At 40.9% G+C, this 23,468-nt stretch overlaps 1 protein-coding gene across 18 annotated transcripts in view; it reads right to left on the minus strand.

Moving 5' to 3' along the window:
* The window catches only part of MADD (MAP kinase activating death domain), a 68,694-nt gene that overhangs the window by 32,284 nt on the left and 12,942 nt on the right, over nt 1-23,468 (minus strand). For 5 of the 18 annotated variants that reach the window (XM_041407170.1, XM_041406474.1, XM_041406738.1 and 2 more), the window contains exons 2-20: nt 22,527-22,718; nt 19,418-20,032; nt 16,530-16,833; nt 16,049-16,180; nt 14,708-14,821; nt 13,942-14,022; nt 12,720-12,776; nt 11,788-11,966; nt 10,944-11,179; nt 10,439-10,595; nt 9,346-9,452; nt 8,319-8,512; nt 7,399-7,730; nt 6,611-6,750; nt 5,285-5,386; nt 3,316-3,375; nt 2,757-2,859; nt 1,462-1,648; nt 1,145-1,295 (exon numbers count right to left, since the gene is read on the minus strand). In XM_041407170.1, coding sequence (XP_041263104.1) covers nt 1,145-1,295; nt 1,462-1,648; nt 2,757-2,859; nt 3,316-3,375; nt 5,285-5,386; nt 6,611-6,750; nt 7,399-7,730; nt 8,319-8,512; nt 9,346-9,452; nt 10,439-10,595; nt 10,944-11,179; nt 11,788-11,966; nt 12,720-12,776; nt 13,942-14,022; nt 14,708-14,821; nt 16,049-16,180; nt 16,530-16,833; nt 19,418-20,032; nt 22,527-22,588 — 3,313 coding nt within the window. In that variant the 5' untranslated portion in view covers nt 22,589-22,718. The remainder of the gene's footprint in view (nt 1-1,144; nt 1,296-1,461; nt 1,649-2,756; nt 2,860-3,315; nt 3,376-5,284; nt 5,387-6,610; nt 6,751-7,398; nt 7,731-8,318; nt 8,513-9,345; nt 9,453-10,438; nt 10,596-10,943; nt 11,180-11,787; nt 11,967-12,719; nt 12,777-13,941; nt 14,023-14,707; nt 14,822-16,048; nt 16,181-16,529; nt 16,834-19,417; nt 20,033-22,526; nt 22,719-23,468) is intronic. The other 13 variants (XM_041407347.1, XM_041406827.1, XM_041406383.1 and 10 more) reach the window with 6 other exon arrangements.

Consider the following 23,468-nt stretch of genomic DNA (forward strand, 5'->3'; position numbering starts at 1 on the left):
TATATGTTAAATAATACCAACATAAGGACTAATCTCTATAAAACATTTCTAGAAATAAATACTAACTTCAACTAACTGAAAACAAGTAAAACACACTAAACAGTTAAAAAGTTAAAATTTTACTGCAAATTAAGATGTTATGCAATAATGAGAAGTCTTTAAAGGTTTGCACCAAATTTTGTCCATCATGACCACAATTACTGCACTGGGAAAACTCTACCTACCATCAAATTACATGATTTGGTCTTCACTCTAAAACTACTGAGTTTTACATCAGCCACTCCAATTTTCTTTAGAAATCAGTGTCAGACTAAAAGCTTGTAATTACCAAGATCAGCCCATTCTCCACATTCAGGACTGTTCCATTAGCACAGCCTTCCTTACCCTTCCTTAGCATTCTAACAACGACTGGAAAGGAACACAGGGTGTACCTAAGTCAACTCATAAAAAATTCCTGATACAAGACCCAGAACACCAACTATAAAGGGTTTAGTAGATGCTACTCCTCTGCTACAGTGAAATAAGTAACTTTTCATCATTTGAGATTACAGAAAAATCAGATACTAAGAAGAAGTTTATCTTTTTGTCATCTTTTGCTTTCTTCCTTAGCATGCATTTTCTTATTTTGCATTAAGAATCAGATTCTTAAGAAACAGCTGAAAAATAAAGAGATATTTTCAGACTTTCTTCTCTAAGAGTATTTAGTTGTATGAGAATAATTGTGTAGTGCAACGTGGTTGGTGAGATGCAAGTTTTGTATGGTTCCACATTACAAGTATCTCCCTCCCTACTGAGGTTGCCTGCAACAACTTTTCAAGACTGTGGCTGGGACAGGTTTAGGTGAAGGTCCTCATTCCCACACTTCCCACTTCAGCTGTAGAAGTGCCAGGTTTTGCATCTTACTGCAGTGTTTCCATTTTCAATTAAAGATCAGTATGGCCATTATTTTGCTTAGGTCCAGTAACATGTGTGTAAGAAACACAAAACAGGCTTCAAGCTTTATAAGGCTTCAGTAACAATGGTACAATTCTCACCATTTTGGAAGTGTTGGAAAAGCCCTGAAATACCAAAAGGCACAAAACCAGCTACCTTCCCAATCTTGTTTGGTTCATGAACACTGTATTCTCATGAACATTTTTCCTACCTTTATTATAGTAGTGAGTATGTGCTATCTCTAGCAGGCCAAAAACACTGGCCATGCCTCCCAGGCCAGCATTTGCATATGACTGCTCCAAGCTCAACACAGTGCACTTCAGCAGGTCCAGCATGCCTTTATAAACCTTGCGGCTGATCTCCTGCAATGAAAGCCCCATTAGTGCTGTTATTAGCAAGAAAGTAAGTCAAGAACATCATTTCTAAAAGTTCTAAAAGTAGCCAGCTTTTTGCAATTGACAAAAACTTCCTGTGAATTGAGCCTCAGCAGACACCCAGTGTGAGCAGCCTGCTGAGTTCAGCACTGACCACATCCTGTATGACATCCTGTCGAGCATCCTCCTCGGACTGGATCGTGCGATTCAGCTTGCTCAGGACAAAGACACGGAGCTGCTCACTCTCCAGCAGACGCCGGACTCTCTTCATGTTCAGCCAGCCAACGCCTTGCCCATCAAGAACATTGTGTACCACCTCCTTCAGGAATTGCTGGTTCTCACTGATACATTTAAGAGAAAGCAGGCAAAAGTCAGTTAACCTCTGCTTACTTTGCCTTGCATGGGAAGAGAGATATGGCCAGGGCACACACAGAAGTACCTTCCATATCAACAGTAGCTGACATGTAGCTCTGCCTGCTGCTAACATAACTGCACACAGCTCAAGCTCTGTTCCATAGGTGCACTATCAAATACTTTATTTTGTCCTTTATTTCCTATAAAAAGCCATAATCAGGCTTTCCTCTAGCTCCTCTAGGTAACACTCTACCCTTCACTTTCACAGCACTCCTCAGAATCCATAGGAATCCTTTATGCCTCAACCTTCTTCCACAGCCCCCAATCTGAGCTATAGGCTTTCTTTGAAGGAGGAAGTGCAGCACTACTAATGCATTACTGCAGCAGCTTTGGCACATGTTTTGTGGGGCATGTTTGCTCAGCTTCTTTTGCCACAGAGGGAAAGGTAAGAAGAAGGAAACTACTGTGCAACCTAGCCTGAACTGCATCCTAGTCTGAACCTAGTCATTCCCCAGTCTGAACTACAGTTATTGTTCTTACTTGTCCCCCAAAGCCACTAGATCAAAACAAATTCACTCTACCCATGACTGCTACATAACAAAGGGAGGAGAAAGCACAGGCACAGGTCAGGTAATGTTTACTTGCACCATTCTGAGTCCCTTCCCAAGGCTGAGGAAAGCACTTTACATGAATTTATGGAATCAAACTTCTTCGTTGGACTCAGTTGATCCCCTGTATGGTGCATTAAAACTCTAATGGGCTAGATCACCTTGTCCAGAACACTCAACTACAAAGAATAACTACTGAGTTAAAGTAGAAGCTTAGAACATTTTGGATCTCAGACAGAAGGAGGATACATTTTGGAGTACAGAAAAATAAGCATGTGCACTATTAACTAATAGTAAGACATCCATAAGACTATTAACTAATAGTAAGACATCTGTACCAAATCTTCTTACTCAATAACATGTCCAGGTCTAGGGCAACAGGAAAGTACTATTTAGTTTTCAACAGCTAGGCTTCTGAGAAAACATTGGACAGGTATGAGGCCACTCGAACTACACTGTATACTTAAAAAGCAGGAAAAAATATTACCTGGAATTGCTAGATCGTCCCTGAGGTGATGGAGACTCTCTTTTCACTGTTGGGCTGTGCTTTATGACTGAAGACTTCTGATCAACAAGGGCCCGCCTGTTTCCTAAAGAGGAGAGGAAACAGAATGAGAGGAAAAGGAGGGAAGAAAACAAAGTGATCCCAGAACAGTAACAAGCAACACTAAAGTTGGCTAACACACCTATTCGAATTACAGGTAACAGACTTCAAACAAAATGGAAACTCCAAAAAAGCAGCAGCGTATATCGTATTCTAGCATCACACATCGGCAGAAAACAGTAATGGGAGTAATGCAGAGAGAAAAAGAGATGGTAATGGGAGCAGGAGGTGAGAGGCAGGAAAAGTTTGGCTGCTCTGCATGCAGTTCCACAACAAGAACCATCTTCAAATTAGTCACTATATGTAAAAGCATAATGCATTGAGGGTGACTAGTATAGATCATGTGGTACTGGTTACCCAGCGAGAAAGGTAGCCCGAAGTCAGGCACAGGGAATGCTGGAAATTGTTACATCATGCACAGCTCATGCTGTAGGGAACCCACCTTCATTGCTTACTGGGCCAGCTTCAGTAATAATCTCCATTATAGTATTTAACCCAAATACTGGGACACAAAATATACAATTAGTAGTGTACTGAAATATCTACACTCCCCACTGTCAGCATCAAAAGAATCCAACTACCAGCTTCTTCCCAGCCCTCCCTCAAAATAAAACCCAAATGACACTAGAGCAGGAAGGATGTTTGAAAGCCCAAGACCACAAGGGCCAGAATAACGTATCTTAAGAGAAAGTGCTCAACTTGAAATTTGGCATCGTGGAACCAGTGTATTGCATCTTCAAGGACATTATTGCACATATTGTATTTGAATGGCACTACAAAAACCATCTGCATCACCAATGAAAAAAATCAATGGATGCACATGAAATAAAAATTAAAAAGGAAAATGGAACGTGGTCAAACAGCAGCAATGAAATGGAGTCCCAGCATCATTTCCCATTACAGTTAGAAACACACACTTGGCAAGAACAAGTTAATACAGCAACTTTGTATCTCTACAACAGAGACAAAAGCATCTAACAACCACTGAAGTGCCCAGTGGCAATCCCAGTGAGCCACAGCATGCACAAGTAAATGACCACACACACACACACATACACTCGCACATGCATAAAACAGACTGAGCTACTCCATGGAAATCCCATCCTCATATCTGCACAGTAACATTAAAGGCCCTACAGGATTAAAATAGTCAAGAAAAGAACACCAAAGTGCAGAAGATGAGGCACAAAGCATGAATGAGGAATGGCAAACCCCATCACTGTTTTCTTCCAATGCATGGAATCAGTCATTAAGTTTACCCATGGAAACAGCCCTGACACAAAGCATGTTTCTTATCCAGTACAACTGGACACAAAAACATAACCAACTGGTAAAAGGTTGTCAAAAACAGCTGTGCAGAGTCTCTGCTAGTGTTTTCACCCTACCAGTCCTGTTACTCCTCATTTTACACACAGGGAATGATTACTTGTCTCAAAAACAAAGTCCAAAGCAGAAACACAAAATCCACCTTTTGGTCTTTGTTTCTACAAGGTCAAAGGTCAGCAAAACATCATACCAACCTTCATCCACATCCCTTCCCAATTCCAGATTAAAGTAATCTTTACCGATAAAAGTGATGAGGAGGGAAAAATAAATGAAAAAAAAAATCAACACATTAAAACAAAAGCAGTAAGTTCTAATCAGATAGAATAGCTCGAAAGGCAAAATAAAACCTCTCCTCGGTGTAGCATCTGAAAAGGTCTCAACACTATGACACCAGCGCAAGCTCAGTCACCCCTGTGATATTACATTTGGTACAAGGATGACCAGGCTGTCTAACAGCCATGGTGTGAGGGGCATTTCTCTAGTGCCCATTCAGATATATTATCTAGTGACACTGCAAACAGGAGATGTTCTAATGAAAAGATTGAGAAGATTGTGCACATATGCTGGGAATGATCTTCACTCTCATAGAACTGAAAGCATGGTTGTCATCTGATTTTCTATTTAGCAATCTGAAAAGATGATAAACACTTTTGAAACTCACATAATCTGCAGTCTCCATGAGAGGTTGGCATTGCCCCCATTTACAAATGCAGCATCATCACTCTTATAAATTACCTAAGGCTAAGCATGAAGATAGTGGCAGTACAAAAGCAGGATCTACCTCTTGGTTCCCATTCTTTATACTAAGTACTCAAAAATAAAACTAAACAAAATACACTGTGAATGTTGGTTTTGTTTTCTATCTGTTAACTCAGACTAGACTGGACACTCTCCCATCCCAAGAGTTGTTGGGAGAAAGACTGACTGAGAAATATCACAACAATTTACTGTCTTGCTCCTTAACACAGGTACTACCCAAACGACCAAAAGACATCACTCCCAGGATTCCTGTTAGGGGTAGGACCTCAGATTGCCAAGTCACAAGAACTGAAAAGGTTGTAGAAGACAAAGGGAAAAATCATTACCTTTCAGGCTGGGAAAGGGAGTATTCTTATCTCTCCCAACTTTGGTTGGTAGGGCTAAGTTGGACAGACTGAAACTTGTGCTGTGGTTTCTGTACAGGCTGCCTATGACAGAAGACAAAAACAATTAATGTCTACTGCTCACTGCACACAGCCAAAGATCCTGTAATTCGCCATCTTATTTCAGATCCTTAATCATTAAGTTCTTCCTTATTACCCAAAAGTCTCACAGCCATAACACGATCTCATTTACATTGCAACCATATCTGTAATCAGATTATTCTAAACAGTACAAAAACGTAAGTCTTAGCTTCGTGTTACAACAATTGATGTTGGATCTTCAAGGCTCTAATGTAACAGCAAAATCCTCCTGTCTTCCTGCACTTAGATCACATCACCTTAGGTCTACCTTCTAGTTTGATCCTGTTTTTGGGAGCAAATGAATGGCTGAGCCACATGAGAAAACAGGATGACAGAAGATCTGCAAAACATGTAACCCTGAAGTGAGGACGGTGCACTGTGTCTTGTGAAACACTGTAAATCTGCCATGGAACCATGCTTTGAAATAGAAGCTTTTCATTTATTAGGAAAAAACATACATTCTTCCTGGTACAAGCAGATCTTAAGGACACAATTATGCATCATCATCTGCTTAAGCCTGTAGACAGCCTGAAAGCACCACATTTAGATATACTGATTAACACTTCAAATTATTAATTTAAAGTGCCAACATACTATTTCAATTTGCTTTGGTTCTTTGTTTTTTTTGTAGGCTTATTTTAGTAACAGTCATCTTACCAGAAACATTTAATATATTTTCCCCAGTGCTACAAACTTCTTTCACTGCTCTTTATTGTAGTGCAAGACTCAAGTGGCCATGCCTTCTGTCACTCATTAAGAGATTCCATATTCATGTTTCACACCCATGTTCTTTTTAATAAAAACTTAATTGAAAGTCGGCAGTCAAGGAATTGAATTTTGCACCTAAGCACACAACACAGCAGCATGGAAGGCATATTACTGTAAGATTTTTTTTTATCCATTTCATAAAATTACACAATGCTTTGTTTAAATAAAACTGAAGAAATTTCTGATCTGTGCCCTAAAGCACCACACAACTCAGGGGCCTAACTGCAAAACCCAAGTCCTTCTTACTGAAGAATATATAAAGCACTGCTGTCAGCAGTTGTCAGAAAGCCACCATGACTGCTGGAGAGCTGGTAACAATTTGACAACCAACTCATTCTCTTGACTAGCTATCTCTATTCCATCTCTCTATACACTCTGATATAATAAATAAAACTAGCTTAATTAATGCATCATACATACTTGCAAAAGACATGATGCCCCCAAAACCTTCACTGCTGTTGTTGGAGACGGTAGAGTTTGGGGAGCTGGCCCTGGAATCTGAATCTGCATCAGAATCACTGGCCAGTTTTAAACTGTTTGGCCGAAGTAACTTCTGAGACCTTTAAAGAAATTAAGTACATCTGTTATTAGCATTCCCCCTTCCCGCCCCAAATCAATACATCGTATGGTTGTGGTAGACTCATGCTGGTCTCACTCCCTCCAGTTTCCACCACACTACCTCCACCCTCTGGAAAAGAAAAAAAAACACCCAAACAAACAAGGAAAAGAAAAAGAAAAAAAAAAAAAAGAGAGAGAACTGAAACATCTTTACATGCAGGCTTTTATAGCCTTTCAGGGCCTGCTGAAAACTTGTCTACAAAAGGGCGTTGGCAGACTAGCAGGTGAAAGGGTTTGAAAGGAGTAACAAGAAAACCCATTGCCACCAATCACTGCAGTATCTTTTCCCCAAAAGACAAAGATTTACTGAAACAGTTTCCAGAAATCAGTACATGATATACTAGAATGTTCTAGAAAGAACTGTTAATTCTCATAGCTTCTACTGCTTACATAAAAGTAAGGAACTGAGGGACTAAGCAAAGGTTTTTATTCAAACCAGAAGGGTTGACAGCACTTCAATATTAAATGAAAGTGATCAAGAACACATCTCAGTAGCCAAAGACATTTGAGTGCATGAATGTTAAACTACATGAAGCAGACAGAAACCCCAGAAGCGCTGTACAGAAGGGCAGGAGACAAGGAGGACTCACCTGCTTCCATTGAGATTCTGGTTAAATCTTGGGGTGTAGCTCTCTTCCTGCTCATCATCTTCATCCTCTGTAGGAAAACCATACTGTGGTTCAAAGTATGGATTGTCATACTCTCGCTTCCTCACCACTCCTTCTGAGGAGCTCATGCTGCCAGCTGTGATGTCACTCTCACGACGATCCAAGCTTATCTTGGGAAAGTTTGTTTGCAGTGGCAAGGAAGAGAGATGGTTTGAAAATCCAGCAGCCAACTTCTCTTCTATTTCTGCTGAGTCTGCTGCCTCCTGTGGACCAGTCAAATCATTGATCTGTTCGCTAATGTGGGGTACATACAACTGAAGGGCAGGACAAGAACAATTATTTCAAACTGGGAAATCTGCACAGTCCTTGCTGTTTGCTATGGGGCCCCCACCACATCCTCACTATCTGTGTCACTAAACTAGGATTTCATACACACTGCAGTATTTGTGCATTGTTCTGGGGACTTACTTCTCTTTAAAACAGCTCTGACTAGTAAGTGTCAGCTCAGGATAATGGCTTTCCATTACCATGTTCTCATTTTTCTTAAAAGACCACAAAATCATGAGTTTCCCCACCCCACTCCTTGTTCCCCTAAAGATATCAGGTCTTTCCAGATGCTGTAAAAGCAATTCCTGCAGTCTCAACCTGGACCATTTCTCTCTGCTAATGCTGCATTTTTCAATGCACTGAAACTTTTTGTACAGGAATGGTCTATCCCAGCATAAGAGGGTACCAGCAAACTCCACCTTGCTCAGAAAGTCCAGGGTGAGCATGCAATTAAATCTGTGCACGGTGTCACAGTCCTATTAGCTTTTGCCCTTCTCAGAAAGAACCACGTGCATTCTCCCATTCTTTATATCCTAATACGCTGATCTTGAGGCTGAACTCATCTCAGTACACACATGATTCACTCCATGGATGACAGTGCTGGGGCTGCTACTGGCTGTAGTACTGGAACTTGAGCGAGGCTGGTTATTCTCTTGGGAGTTCTCACTGTCCATGGTCTGTTCATCGGGATCCCCTGAATATTCTTGAAAATCATCAAATTCCACTTCACTAGCATCACCAAGGGCTGCATGAGTCAGGGGGTCAACATCTGCAAACACATTATTATTCATTAAACAACATGGCCTTCCTCAGCCTTTTTCCCATCTAACTAAATATTCCTAGAAGATGAAGACTGCTCAACAGAATAAACGTGTATAAAAATTTAGGTTGTAAAGGGCTTTTGGAGGGCATCCATTCCAATTTTCTCCTCAAAGCAGGAGCACCTTCAAAATTAAAGCAGGTTGCTCAGGGCTTTGTCCCACTGAGTTATGAAAGTTTCCAAGGTTTGACATTCTACAGTGATCCTGGGAACCTATTCAACTACAATAAACATTAAGTTTTTTTACTTACATCTGAGTTTCCTTGTTGCAGCTTATGATTATTACCTCTTGTCCTTGGGACATGGGAAATGTTTTGGGACTTCTAGATTTAGTTTACTGAACAAAGTGAGTGTTTATGCAGCTTCCGTGTAAGCCACAGAGAATGCATTATTCTGTCTCCACTAGGACAGAGTAATACTTCAAAGCTAGCACTGAGAACCAATATGCAGGGGCAGGAGAGAGATCACACTCTGCTGTTCATATTGCACAGTATTTACTGGCAGCAGCAGGTTGTTTCCACATCTAGTGAACCAGTTTTGTTCAGCAGCATCTATTTCTGTTCTTCCTCTTCACAGTGTTGTTTGGAGGAAGTTGTTTATAAGCAGGAGAAATGTCTTTTCTCAGTCTACCCACACACTTTACCTCAGAGCAAAACCACAATGGGACAATACTTTGTTCTGATTCAGAGACTTAGGGGAGGCCTTTTTCCCAAAGTGCTTCAGATGAATTAGGAAAAGGAACCTACGTGGACCTTGTGAAAGTAAAAGCAAAAGTTACTCACTTGGGGTATCACCATTAATGTCACATTTCATCATCTCACTGACAAAGTCACCGAGGGAGGAGTAGGAGGAACTTGAATCGTCGTAGTCGACGCTGTCACTGCCACTGCCGCAACAGGCGAGAGAGAGAGATGAGTGGCAGCATCAAAGCAACAGCAGGCTCTGATGCTTTGAAGATGTGAATCAGCACTGTTTTCATGGACCTCCTAAAAATCTCATATTATAGTAGCTACAAATAAATTTCACAGGCCAACTTCATGAAAGGTAAGAGCAAAAAACATAACTTTCAGGTATGTGAAGAGTTATGGGAAGACATTTAAAATCTCTTAGCAAAGTTATGAGACTAAACATAAGTGAGTAGAGAATAGTGTATTAATTCACAAAATGTGTGTGTTTATGTAGGACAACTTCAAGGGAACTGGGAATGACAAGTAAAAGCATTTCCTTTTTGCACTAGCGATAAATCCCATTCTGTTAGGACCACAGGTGCTGTGTAGAATGCAAAATACATGCAAGCCCAAGGCTGAAAGATCTCACAAATCAGGAAGGAATGAAAGGGAATACAACTAGACACAAAACTCCAAGAAATATGGCCAAAAACTACTATATAAAGTTTCCTTTCATTTTACTAAACACACAAGGTGGTCACTGACAGTGGGTAGTACTAACAAGTTTTGCATAACGAAGGATAGGGAACAGAGATTTGGAAGCGTGGTATGATGGGTGGGAGTATTTGCATTACTGCAATAGAAAGAAAGAAGAAACAGAGGAAGAACAGCATGGAAGAAAAGACAATTAGGGTGTGAGGAAATGACAAATGTCAAGTGGCATAAAGGTAGCAAAAGAAAACAGGAAAATAAGTATGGAGAATCACATTAAATGAATACACTAGCAAAGGGTTAAGAGGTTTGCTGTGATAACAGAGCAGTGAGAAAATTTAGTGCCAGTTCAGTGCCACTTCAGTGCCAGTTTTCTGCCCAGACAAGAAATGAAACAACAGCCTGGCAGACTACAGGAAAAGACTGCAAATGAGAAGTAGGAGAGGTCCAACAATCTGAAATAATTCATGTGACTACGGGCATGTTCCCCACTAACCTGTCATCAGTGGGATCAGAATCTGTTTCCTTCTCTGCTGGGACATTCAGGGCTTCAGCCAGCTGTGAATTGCTGTCATAGACTCGATAGTGGATGGGCTGCAGCTGGTGAGCATACCACTTGGGTTTGTCACCAATTAGGGCTGGGTCAAACATGTCTGCACAAAAAACCAAGGAGAGCATTAATCAAACTCATTTACTGGCGCCAAAGACTTCATTCACAGTGACACTACCCTCTACTAAGTCTTGAACAGTCTTTGAGAAGCCTACAAGACTTCCCCATAATCAAACGAGGTAAAATTAATTGGAGGAGCAACTCACCAATAGCAGGGCTAACTTGGGAGAAACACATGAGGCCATACATAAAAAGAGAAAAATATTCCTTGAACTAGATTTTCATCCCCAGCAGGACTAATACGGTATAAAATTAAATCCTTCCCTAGAATGTCTGGTTTTCAAGCTCCTGCATTACACCCAAGTGCAGGAAAAGCAAGACTAACACTTACTGTTATGAATTCTTTGGAAAGCATAATTAGTAGGGTTGAGTGACCATTCTCCAAAGTATTCTACTGCCTGTGTTCTGGAAAGCTTATCTGCAAAAGGTGTTTGCTTCGGCCTAGAGGCAAGAAAAGAATTTGCCTGGAAGGCTACCACTGGCCGTGGGAAGAGGCGAAGAGTGCGAGTGTGCATTTGGAAACCTTGCAAAACATTTGGTGAGTTGAAGAATCTCACCATAGCAACCCTAAAAAAAAACAGAGAACAATACATTACATAAAAACACAGAGCATAACAAAAAAGAAGAAAGAGAGCCCTTAAAAGGTATGCCATAGACAATGTTTCAAACCTTTGAAGAATGGTAACCTAACTCTTCTTAGTAAACAGCTGTCTTGCACAAAATAAAAGAAAAATCCAAACGAACCAAAACTCAAGAAATCACTTTGTTCTAATATACCATCTTAACACAAACACCCACTCAGTGAAAGATAGCATTCTTGTTTCTACTAGCTGAGGTAACAACTAAGTCCCCAGCTTTTTTTTTTTCCTTTTTTTCCTGCAGTTCAAGCTTGTGATTTAAGCTGAGGATACAACACCAGAGTGATAAATCCAGCTAAAGTAGATGATCTATAGGAAAATGCAAGAAGCAAAACACCCCCTCAAGATACACAGTTATGTTCCTGCAGGTAATAGATCTGAGATAAACACTGTAATTGCTGCTCTTTTTCCCCACATGATGTCAAGGAGAATCTACAATAGTACCTGACAGATGCTGTTTCACCCACGAAATGTTTGTGCTGCCCTCAAGTGCAAACTTTTATGAAGACTCAATGCCACCTTCCTGTTAAGCCTCACCTGGTAGCCACATCAACAGAGTCCACATCATTTCCATAGATCAAAGGGTTGAATTCTGTGGAGGGAGTAGACTGCAAATCATTCTGTGGTCTTCCCAGCAGCAGAGGCACCTCCTGCCCCTCATGAAACTTCTCTAGATTAAGAATTGGCTGAGTATTCAGGCTCATGCTGGCCAGGGCCTATTGAAGGACATTATGCACACATTCAGCAAGAACAGTTATTTAAGGAACAGATGATCAGAGCTACCCTGCCCTCTAGGCAATTGCAACCATTATGCATGCTCCGTTAATTTGTCTTAAACCACCTCCACGCTGAGTCAACAAGTATCTCCAGGCCCTCCTTTATGTTGATTGTCAAAATTATCTCCTCAGTGCTGAAACAGTCCTGGAGCCAGTCAAGGAGTAGCACAGAATTCCATTTTGCTAGATCATTCATGACATGAAAACAGATAGTCCTAACTGGATCACTAGTAGTATGGCACTGCACAACTCTACTGCTTGTAGAGTTATTTCCATGTGTAATTTGAATACATCTTGGGAACCAGAGGCCTTGAAACTTGCCCTTAAAGGTGGCTATACAACCAGTAATTTGACGTTCCAGGAAAATGTGGAGACACCTCTACATAAACATCTGCTTGGATCCCTGAAAACCTCCACTTTTCATTGGAATGAAGCCTTCATCTGTCCCTAAAGTTACCTCTTCAACCCTCATAAAAACTTCAAGGAGCAGCACAAGTGGTGAATCAGTCCTGGACACCCAGACCTATCCTAAATCTTCCTCATTTTTCCCATTTGCCCACTGAGGCTTCATCTTTTCGTTTAAAAAATAAATATATTAAACCAAAACAAAGAAAAAAACAAACAAACAAAAAAAAAACTCCAAAGGAAAAGGGTAAAATGGAAAATTGAGGGGAAAAGAATAAAATAAAGAACCTTGTTGTCAGGAGTGAGCAGCTGTTTCTGAGTGATTGCAGTCATGCTAACCAGACACTGGAGGCAAGATGGAAGATCATATGATAACACCACAGCAGCCCATCAGAGCCAAGACGAACACATGACCACAGAGAAACAGATGGAAGGAAAAAAAATATCTATTACTACCAAATATCACAAATGAGAGGAAAACAAAACGGACCACCAAATAGACACATCTTAGGAAAGAGGGATAACTGCCCCACCCCCAAACATTCTCATCTGGCCACTTTGGAAACAGGCAAGCCTGTTGTCCTTAATGATGCAGCTAAGAACTTTCTACAGCAGTTTAAAAGCAGATATCCTGAAATTCATTTACTGACTCTAAGAAGCAAAGGCACACAGAAGTGTCAACCTTAATAATGTGGGCCACAATTTGTCTGCTTTGTACCAGCAGCACTCCTTTGCCAAATGGATGGCAAACCCTTCATGACAATGTCAAGAGGAATACACAGGGGACATAATCTGCATTTGGGTAAACACTCTGAGAATTTTAAATATATCCTCAAAAATAATTGCAATTTATTCTTCTGATACTTGAGTTTGCGTTCGCACTAGAGAAAGTTTTGCTAAGTAGTGCCTGAAATTGCAAGGGGGTGAGGCAGCAGTGGGGGGAAGGCTGATCTAACAAAACTCCAAGCAATACATCACTTCCATCTGTGCTGACAGCAGGTACTGGGATATCAGAGAGGTTACACACTTTGCTCTCCTGGTCTATGAGGAAAGAGAAAGAGCAAACCTCATCACATTAGTAACACACTTTACCTTTAGATACTGCATGCAGCGTGCATAAGGAAAACAGAAATAAAGAGATAAAACCTGCTTGACACGATCAGCCAGGATGACCCAAGCTGATTAATGGCTTAGCAGGACCTGAGAGGAGAGACTGACACTTCACACACAGATCTGTGAATGGAGGGGAAACAAAGATGATCATAGCTTGATGGATCAAGTCAGAGTTTAAAGCCCACATGGCAAACATAAAGGAGAAATCTGGAACTTTCTGTATCGACTGGAAACAAGTTAGCCTTGTAAAAATAAGAAACCACCTCTGTTGTGTACAGGGACATTTCAGCTTTACATTCACTGACTTGCATTCTTATCCACTCTAGCAGAAGACTGGGCAACACTACATATGCTACACCCTGCTGCATCTGAGTCCTTTCCCCAAAGTGCATATTACCTGTTTCAGATGCTTTTTCAGCTCTGAAGCTTCTGGTTCTGGCAGTGCTGGCAAAGATTCTGCATTTGTGGGAACAATCACCTGGAATTAAGCACAACAACAGACTAAAAATTCCCCAGCTGTAGTCATTTCCAAAAGAGAATCCCCAAAATCTCCAGCACTCCAGACATCAAGGAATAAAAGTACACACAAAAAAACCACAAAAGTAAAATAAGAAAAAAAACCCCACAGTCTCAGACAGACACCTGCTCTTCACTTCTTTAAGATTGTTATTGTTTGCAATATAATAAACAATGGAGTTACTTTATCATTTACCACAAAAACAAGACACTTGAATCAACCCACACTTTCCATCATGTTGATGTTGTTATTCACATCTTCTTTAAATTACCCTTGCTCATACCCTTGTAGAAAGTGAGATACTTAGCCCCACTTGAATCATGACAACCTGTGGGAAGGTTCTTAACAGACTGGGTTTCTTAGGTAGGGCTATAAGTCAGTCTGACAATTAGTCAAGAAGGAAGTTCTATCATTTGCTTGAGGATTTACCTTCTAATGATATAGCCAGGTCAATTAACTGAAAAAGGATGCCTAATGCAAAAGACATGGGGACCTTGAGACACAACAAGGAATGGAATCCTAAAGTTTAAGATGGGAGTGGCAACAGCAGACTGAGGCCAGGCATTACTAAATTCTCAATGGGCACACTGGTGACAGAACACAGCTCCTGGAAACAAAGCCACAACTTCTTATAGGTGCCACTTACCCTATTGGTATCCAGGTCAATAAGCCATACATCATCAGGCATTTTAAAATCCAGTTTGTAAAGGAAGAAACTTGCTGGAACACCAATGATATAAGGTGTAGGGGCTAGAAGCAACTGAGAGAAAGACAGACATTACTAAGGACAAGATCTGCATTTCATATCAACATGTTCTTCCCAAATCTTTATTTATTGACTACTGTATGTTTATAGCAGAGTAGACAACATAAAAGGCATTGATAAATAAGTAATTACTACCACACAATGGAAGCATTAAAAAAAAAATAAAAAGAAAAAAAAAATAAAAGCTCCTGCTCAGAAAGTCTCATTTTTCATCTAGGAGAAAATACACTTCTATCTCCCATGTTACATATCCCACTCCCACCCAGGACATAATTTATATGTCTGCATAGCTCTTTGGAAACAGCTTTCCATGTCTATCACGGTCCAAAAAAAAATATTCAGAGTAAGAGCGTAAGTTTAAAAAAAGGAAGTCATGGATGAATACATCCTCAGCTCAGACCGAGTCTGTGCCATTGTAAATAGGCACATACAAGGACTTTATCCTTATGCTTGTAGTGGCAATTTGGTTTCAGAATAATAACATCTCTAAGAAGTACAAGATAGACACATTTTTTTCAGATGTATGTGGAAAACTTATGGGGAAATTCAGGTTGCTTCTGATAAGGCAATGAGCAGAGGAAAAAGTTTTAAATCAACATAGCAGCTTGAGACCAGTGGCTTGGGAGGCTAATTTATTCTTTTAATACAGAACTGTTGGTCAGCTCCAAGGAGTGGCACAAGAACAAATGTGCAGCATCAGTTGCAGGATAGCACTGAAGTAGTAAGATGTCCTGAACTCTATCTTTCCAAACAGAATAATGAGGCCCTGCAAAGAACTGACTACTGGCAAAACCCAGGCTCCCAGCTGAAGCTAAACAACACTTCATATTTCTGAGACTGCAGGCAAGAGTTTCTGAATTCTGAATTAAAGAGCCCTCAAGCATCCTTAAATATTACCCTGGACCTTCCTCAAAAAACTTTAATACTCAGTTTAGAGGGGGAGGGAGTAAATATCATCATAATATTGTCAATCTATGGTCCTTCAGTGCATTTTTTGTGAACTACTGCTTTGAATCATTCTATTCACTAAGCATGCTCTGAAGATATCCTACACAGGTGGTGTTACCTATGATTTAAATAGTCACACTCAAGCAATGTTCTTTGCAAGGCAGACTTTGACACAATCTCTGAGAAGATGGTGAATGAAAAAAGAACTACAACTATATTTCAGACATCACAGAAACCTCTTTTGTGAAAGACCAATACAGGGAAAATATGTACCTGTTCTGCAGAGGCCATGCAGGTGGGAAGCAGAGGGATCACTGGGAACATGTACTCCAATGGGTAGATCATGGCCACAAAGGCCATCACAGACATTGAAAGTGCATTATAATCTCGGGACTGCAATACGACCTGCAACCAAAGAAACTCCCATTAGCACTGCAGCAACCATTCACTTCTAAGACTCCCCTCAAGTGTATACAGAGACCACAGATTTTGTGATCTCCACAGACTCAAATTCGATGCCTGTGAACTGGGTAACCCTCCATTAATCTGTCTGAAAAAAAGCTTTGAGTGTTTTTTTGAGTGAGAACAACTTTTCAAAACAGGAACCTCAGAAGGAGCTATTTATTCCCCTCATCCTCCACAGACAAAACTCATTCCAGGCAGTGTAGCTGTTCTACACATCCAGCCTACCCTGGTTTGAAGAGGGCAGAACTTCCTACATACTTATCAAAGATCAATGATCTTCCCTTCTTACCTTGTGCTCCAGAAGGATGCAGGTCAGCACCTGCAGGCAGGCATCCACTCCCAACAACTCCAAAGGCAGATGTAATGGAAAATCCACCAAAGTGAAGCGGGATGGATCAGGAAGAGCAAAGGTCAAAGCTGGCTGCAGCTCGTGTGGCAAGACTTCCACGTCCACCCGCTTCTGCCCAGCAACGGGCATCGGGGAGCGGAGCAGCCGGTATATCCAAGCCTCAATCTCCCGCAAGTCGTGAAGCAAGGCGCTGGACTTCTCTTCCACCAGGAGGGAGCCTGTGAAAATCCGCCACATTGTGTCCCTGGACGGGAAGAACGCCAAGGTTAACGCTCCAAGAACCTTACTTGACAGCTATCCCGCAAGGCTCTTCCAGAGAAAAGGTAGATCCACCAAGGATTAAAAGAGGCAACTGACAAACCTTGGATCACCCAAAGGAATGGAAGATAGGCATTCAAGCTTACTGACACAACCCACAATGTGAGAAAGAATAAATTTTTCTGTGGCAGGAAACAACACAAGTATGTCACTTCAGACTTCATTCACACATTTAAAGGATTCAGTCAGGTCCAGATCTCTGAAGGACTCTCATCACCCTCACACTTGAAATTCAGCAGGCACACAGGATACTCTCCTACCTCATCCAGAACTGTAACAAATCGACTGCAAGACTCTGCTTCTACCAGTCTACAAACCTTTGCAAGAATAGGAATTAAACCTGAGATAACAAAAATATGCCACATCCAAGATCTCCCAGATAAAATACCCTTCATCATTCTGTCCTAAATTGCAATGTATCATTCTTAAGAGCTGAATAACTCATGGGAAAAATGGATCCGTTTCAGCTAAATCTCCGAAAGCTGCGTAGAAAACATTTAGATACCTTAGCAAAACAAGCAGCAAGTTCTCCACACCCTAAGCTGGCAATCTGCAAACCTGCAGCTCACAGACAGCCTGGCCAAAAAGCATGTACAGCATTGCTCGGGGCCTTCAGAGCTTCACAACTCAAAACTGGGTCTTACAAGGGAAGCACAGAGTCTTGTCCACTTGAGCCCTTTACCCTGCAGTACAGAAGGCTGCAAACCTTCTGTATTCATTTTCCAAATAACTGCAGCCTGATAAATATCTTGAGTTACTGTAACAGATCCCCCAGAAAGTTATGGGTTCAAATTGGAGGCTCTATCTTACAGTTCACAACTTTAAAAAAATATAACAAAAAGGAAAAAATATTGTGACACTGGAGGCTTCAGAAAGACAGAATAATTTGAGACCTTTGGATGGCTTAAAATAAGGGTAATTTGAGATTACACTGAGTACATAATACACCTCTCAGGAACTGTGATGCTTCTAATCCTCCACTGTTCCTTCAGCTACTTGCCATGCATAAGACATTAGGCTGCTAGGAGGTGTGCTCCACCTTTTGCCAGCTGTAAGGATTCAGTTTCACCTTTATTCTTCCACCACTTCAAAACAATTCTACTTTTCCAGGTCACCACTAGAAAACCACATGGTAATTAAAATCTGCTGCTTTACTTTTCCCAGAGATGTATGGTCAATATTCCTTCTCTTACTATCCTCATCCATCACTCAATTATTCTCTTTAAGAATTATGCCAAATAAGAGCAAATTTTTCAAATGCCACATGTCACTGAATTGAGGAAAATCATGAAATTCAGTGGGGTGTTTTTTCCTCAATAATGATCAGGCTAAACCAAGTGACAAAATAACATTCCACTGGGGGGAGAACTTTCGTTCTGACAAAATAATTCATTCCCCATCAGTGGATTCAAGTGATAAATCTTCTAATGCAGAAAGCAGTCATACTAGCCCAGAACAGTCTCCTAGAACTATTCCAGGGCAGTAGCCCAAGAAGTAGGCCACTGCTCTATAAATAGGACACATTTTCCATTTCATGCGAAATGTAAAGAGCTTATAAAGATAAAAATTATAATAATTATAATCCTGCCATTTTTTGCTTTTGACAAGTTTAATTTGGAGTGTACCAAGCTACTTAACTCACATTATGTACTACCTCACAGTCCTGTCCCTCAAACCGTTGAGATAATCCCCTGCTTCTCCAGAGATTCATTTCACACTTTTTCTATTCAGTTAGCACACTGGAAAGAAAACACCATCCCGGAAGGGAGATGTCAGGCACAGCAGCAGATACACATCCTTGACTGAAATACACAAATACATGGTTCCTTCCATACCCTACGGTGCAACAGCTTCTGTTACATACTCACAGCAACAGCAGACACATTAGGTTTCCTACATTATATTAAATGTACACCAAGTTCCTGTCAATTTGCTGTTACCAACAACCATTCCCATGTTTCCTAGACAACTACTTTGTTTTCTACCTCTCCTCCCACTCTCCTTCAAATATTGTACTTTGACCTATTTCAGCTGATCCTGCTTCTCTAGTCTTTTCTCTCCCACACTGAAGTTCAGACTGTTTCATAAGCTTGTTAAGCACATTTTTGTCATTTCCCTCCTGCCCCAAGTAGAAATTCTCTCTTATTTCTTGGCTGTTTCTAATTTCCCAGAGAATCAGTCCTGACATATACTGCCACAGAGCTGAAATGCCAAAGCAACAGTAGCAGCATGAGCACTTAGCTTCAGTCATCAGAAGGGTAGTGCCTCCTTAGGAGCACCAAAAATGAAAATCATACCGGATTACAGAATCAGAGACAGAAGTTTTAAAGAAATCATTACAAAAATTTCCTTTTCCTCCTGTGAACCTGGGTTAAAACAGTGAAAAAGGCCAATCCTTGGTGTTTGTCTGCTTCTGCAACCACATCTGCAGCCACAATTTACCGCGCAAATAAACTGCAGCACTGAACACAAACAATAGGAGGAAAAAGTTCTTCCCCCTCTCAACGTACCTCTGCACCCCACGTGGAATCCCCAACTTCTTGCCCAACAGTCTCTCACTACAGCAGTCCACAAGTCTCTTGAGGGTGTACAGACACTCACGGAAGGTGGAAAAGAAGGGATAATGGCTAAGGATGCACAGAGAAGTCAGAGTGCTGTTCCGAGAGCGATGGCTGCCCTTGGCCAGGCGCTTACTGCGCGGGGATCGATTCACGTCAGGGGTGGACTCCGCACTGGGAGCCTGCAGTGAAGAACCGCTCTCTGAACTCTCGGTGCCCGCCTCCTCCTGGGGTGCTGATGCATCCCCAGATTTAGGGACCTTCTGTCCCTCTCGAGCTCGATGCCCCCCCGTGCCTTCTCCCTTCTCCTTGGGTACTCGCTTCTGGAAGGAGCGGTAGAAGTTGACGCAGATTCCATAGCGAGTGACCCCCGTGTCCTTGTCTGTGAGGGTGAACACGAAGGAAGTGTCATCACGGAAGCTCATGCGCTTCTGCCGCACGCTCAGGCATCCTTCTGGCTGGCAGAAGAACACAACATCGGGCGGCAGAGGAAAGTCGGCGTGGTCTTCCAGAGGGTAGCGCCGCAGCAGCTCAGGAGTCTGAGCAACGCTGTCGCTGCTTGGGTGCCTACAAAAGAAGCAAACAAAAAACCACATACATAGATGACCAATAATAAACATTTTTGGGAACTTCCTACTAATGTGTCAGGAGCCTGAGGACTCAGCTTCATCTTTGTTCCCTCTCTTCCCTACTGTCCAGGGCAAGTGCAGTTTCTCAGTCACTAGCCACAAAGCTCACTCACTAGCACAAGGCAGAAAGGTTCAGTAAAGAAGTCTAAGTCTATACAATCATTAGCAAGCAGCCTGTTCAAATCTGATTACGAAAATGCTTTCCAGGAATATGTTGTTCCCAGGAGAACACTGTATTGTCATGTTGCTCTGACTTTGATTTTCATAATTAATTTAACTGCACAGGTCTCTATGCAACGCTTCACTAGGAAACACACTGTCCCTCCCCAAATACACAGAGGAAAAGCTCCTAGATTTCAGCCATTTACGAACAAGATGAAAAATTAAATGACAAATCCAGTAAAATTCCTAACTGAGAAAGCAAGAATTTACAAGGAAAGAACTCAGAAGAATAGTGGAGGGATATGGACGTCACCCTAAAACCACTTTCATTAAAAAGTTCTAGCAACCACAAACATACGTGTTTGATTTTCAAATTGGGATTTAAAGTGTAATTTACATAAAAACTGCATGGTAATATGCACAGCTATTTACCACTGTGACTCACTAATCTTTGGACTACAAATCACTACAGAAACATGAAGACAGAAAGGCAATACTGTTGTTTCCTAATTTTCCACTAGATTCTTTCAAGATATTATGCTTTTGCCTATTTCAAAATACAAATGACACTTGCTTTTCTCATATAAGAGATGTGAAAAAATTCAAACAAGTAGTAATAGAATGCTTGCAGTTTACAAAAGAAAATCACTGGTGTAAATAGCTCTGCTGACTAATTCTTCCAAACTAATATTTTATTGAAAACAAGTAAATATGCTGTCATAATAAAACTGGTAACAAGATTTATACTGCCTGTAAAGTTAGATACTGAAATACTATATGAAAGAAAGAGAAACACTAAAATCTTTTATATGTTAATGGACACAACTAATGCATCATGTGCTGAAAAAGAAACGTCAAATAATGCTGGTACTATTTAGAGAGTCTATTTGGCAGCAAATGATCCAAAAAATGACATCAACAAAGTAGGAGTGCACGTATCACCACTTCGTGCTTTTGCTGTAATATTAGCTACAAGGACAGAGTTTTCTCAGACATTAAGAAAGTTTGAACCAAACAGTTCCAAAAACAATTGCTGTTTGTGCACAGTGGATAACAAGATGCAACAGTAAAAGCCACATGGACCTCCTAAGGGCTTTGTAGGAGAGGCTGTTTCAGCCAGCTCCATCTTTCATCACAGGCATTTACCAAAGTGCCAAACAAGACAGCAGAAGCAGTCCAACCAGCACGGGCTGGCAAAAAGCAAGAGAACTGTAGGAGTCCAGAAGTGATAGTAGCAAATTTCTAAGTGAGAACACCAGACACTATAAGCTTCACTGGAGGAGGCAGCTAACATTTCTCCCTCCTCTTCCTAGTTGGTGACACATGTATAGAAAATGTGGTTGTTTTTCTACAGACAGCAAGAATTATTAAACTATTACAGTATTCGGTCCATAAAATGCAATAATAAAATAACCATAAGTCAAGATTATGAAATTTCCTCCACTCAGCCTATTTAAATACTACATTCAAAGCATTCTGAAAAGAAAGCAAGAGATACAGCAACAAGTTGATGCCCACGAACCACTGATATTTAGAAATGAAAGTAAAACAGACTTTGTGATACACCATTACATAGAATTTGCAGAAAGCTGCTGCATAAACTTTGAATAAGGAAAAAATAAACATTTATTGAGCACCTCTGTGTTTGACAAACAGAACACATAAGCCCTGCATTTCATATGTGCTTTAAGTAAATATGCATAACATTTTATCTATTAATAAGACTTTAAAACCAGAAAGCATTCATGTCATTCCTGTGAGGATAAATAAGTATTAAGAGGGAGAAATGGCCAAGTAAAGCAAGTTTCAGATTTTTTTTAAACTGTGTTTACAGACTACATTTCAAAAGCTAGAAAAGTAGTATTATTCTACTACTAGCACATTACTAGTAATAAGAGGAGTAGAAAACTTGTATTTTACTTCTATTTAGCTTTCAGTGTTTTCAGTTTGTGAATCCCTCTGTCCTGATGCCAGTAGAAGCAAAGTTCAGACACAAAGACTACCAGAGAGTTAAACTAGCTTTTCTTAGTCACCCTCTTCAGACCCTTGAAAAGAAGTCTAAAGACCACAAGTTAAAAAAAAACTCTGACTATACTAGTATCTTTCACAAAGTGCCCTGGCTCAAGTAGGTGCTCTCCTTAGGGGAGCACTCTGCACACATTTCAGACAGCACTTCCTGAGCATCAGGAAGGCCTCATCAGTGGATGCAAGGCTATTTATCCCCACTCTACTGCCCAAGCAAAAGCTCTGCTGAGACTGTTTCACATTACCTGGCTCCAATGATCACAAGATAGTCCAGTAGCCGAGAGCAGATTTTCTTTTTCTGCACCATTGTCCTTGATGCCCCTCCCTATGTCATCTCAAGGAATTCCTGTTCATTGATCCAGTGGTCAGTTATCCCATCAGCTGTGATCGCTGCCTTGGGGAACAGAATCTGCTTGGAACTGTCTGCCAAGTCCAATCTAGAACCAAGAAAAGCAAGAGTGTCAAAAGCACAACCAGGAACATCCAAAACAGACAAGCAACTTAATGACCTTAATTACATTCCCAAAAAGCCTCAATGTTCGGTGCAGTCATGGCCACCCACAATCTCTATCTTCATGAGTATAAAAACACAACCATATGCCCACAAAACCAGAGAGATGAAAAACACACAAAAAAGTACAAGATTATCTCAAGAATTAATGGTTGGAGTCAATCATCTTAGAGGTCTTTTCCAATGTCAGTGATGCTATGATTCTGCTCTAAGGGAGAACACAGACCAACAAAGCTGCCTACCACTGGCAAAGAGCTACTCATTACGTGGTTTGTGTGTTGCTTAGGCAAATCCAGAAGATCTCGAGAGTCCTTGGGAAGGGAGCTTCAACTGGCAAGACTGAAGGAAAAAAAAACCACAACCTGAACTTTAGCTGTGGGATAAACAGAAAAACCAAAGAAGAGGTAACACCAGAAATCCAATTTGATAAAACGCATCCCACCATCCCAAACCTGCAAATAGCTGTCAGCAGGAATGATCTCCACAATTCCCAAAGACTGTGATCTCTAACACTTTCTGTGGAGATACAGAACTGCAGTTCTACAGAGTTGCAGTTTACAATAGCAAAAGTACATCTTGTAAAGCATACTGGGTTTTTCACTTACTTCGTTCAGTTCCATTTGTCTTGTTTAACTTCACTCCTTACTCTTGATACCCATGCCTCCTGCAGCTAATT

Source organism: Onychostruthus taczanowskii, unplaced genomic scaffold (assembly GCF_017590055.1).
Source record: "Onychostruthus taczanowskii isolate IOZ18803 unplaced genomic scaffold, ASM1759005v1 scaffold1, whole genome shotgun sequence".
NCBI classification, from domain to species: domain Eukaryota; kingdom Metazoa; phylum Chordata; class Aves; order Passeriformes; family Passeridae; genus Onychostruthus; species Onychostruthus taczanowskii.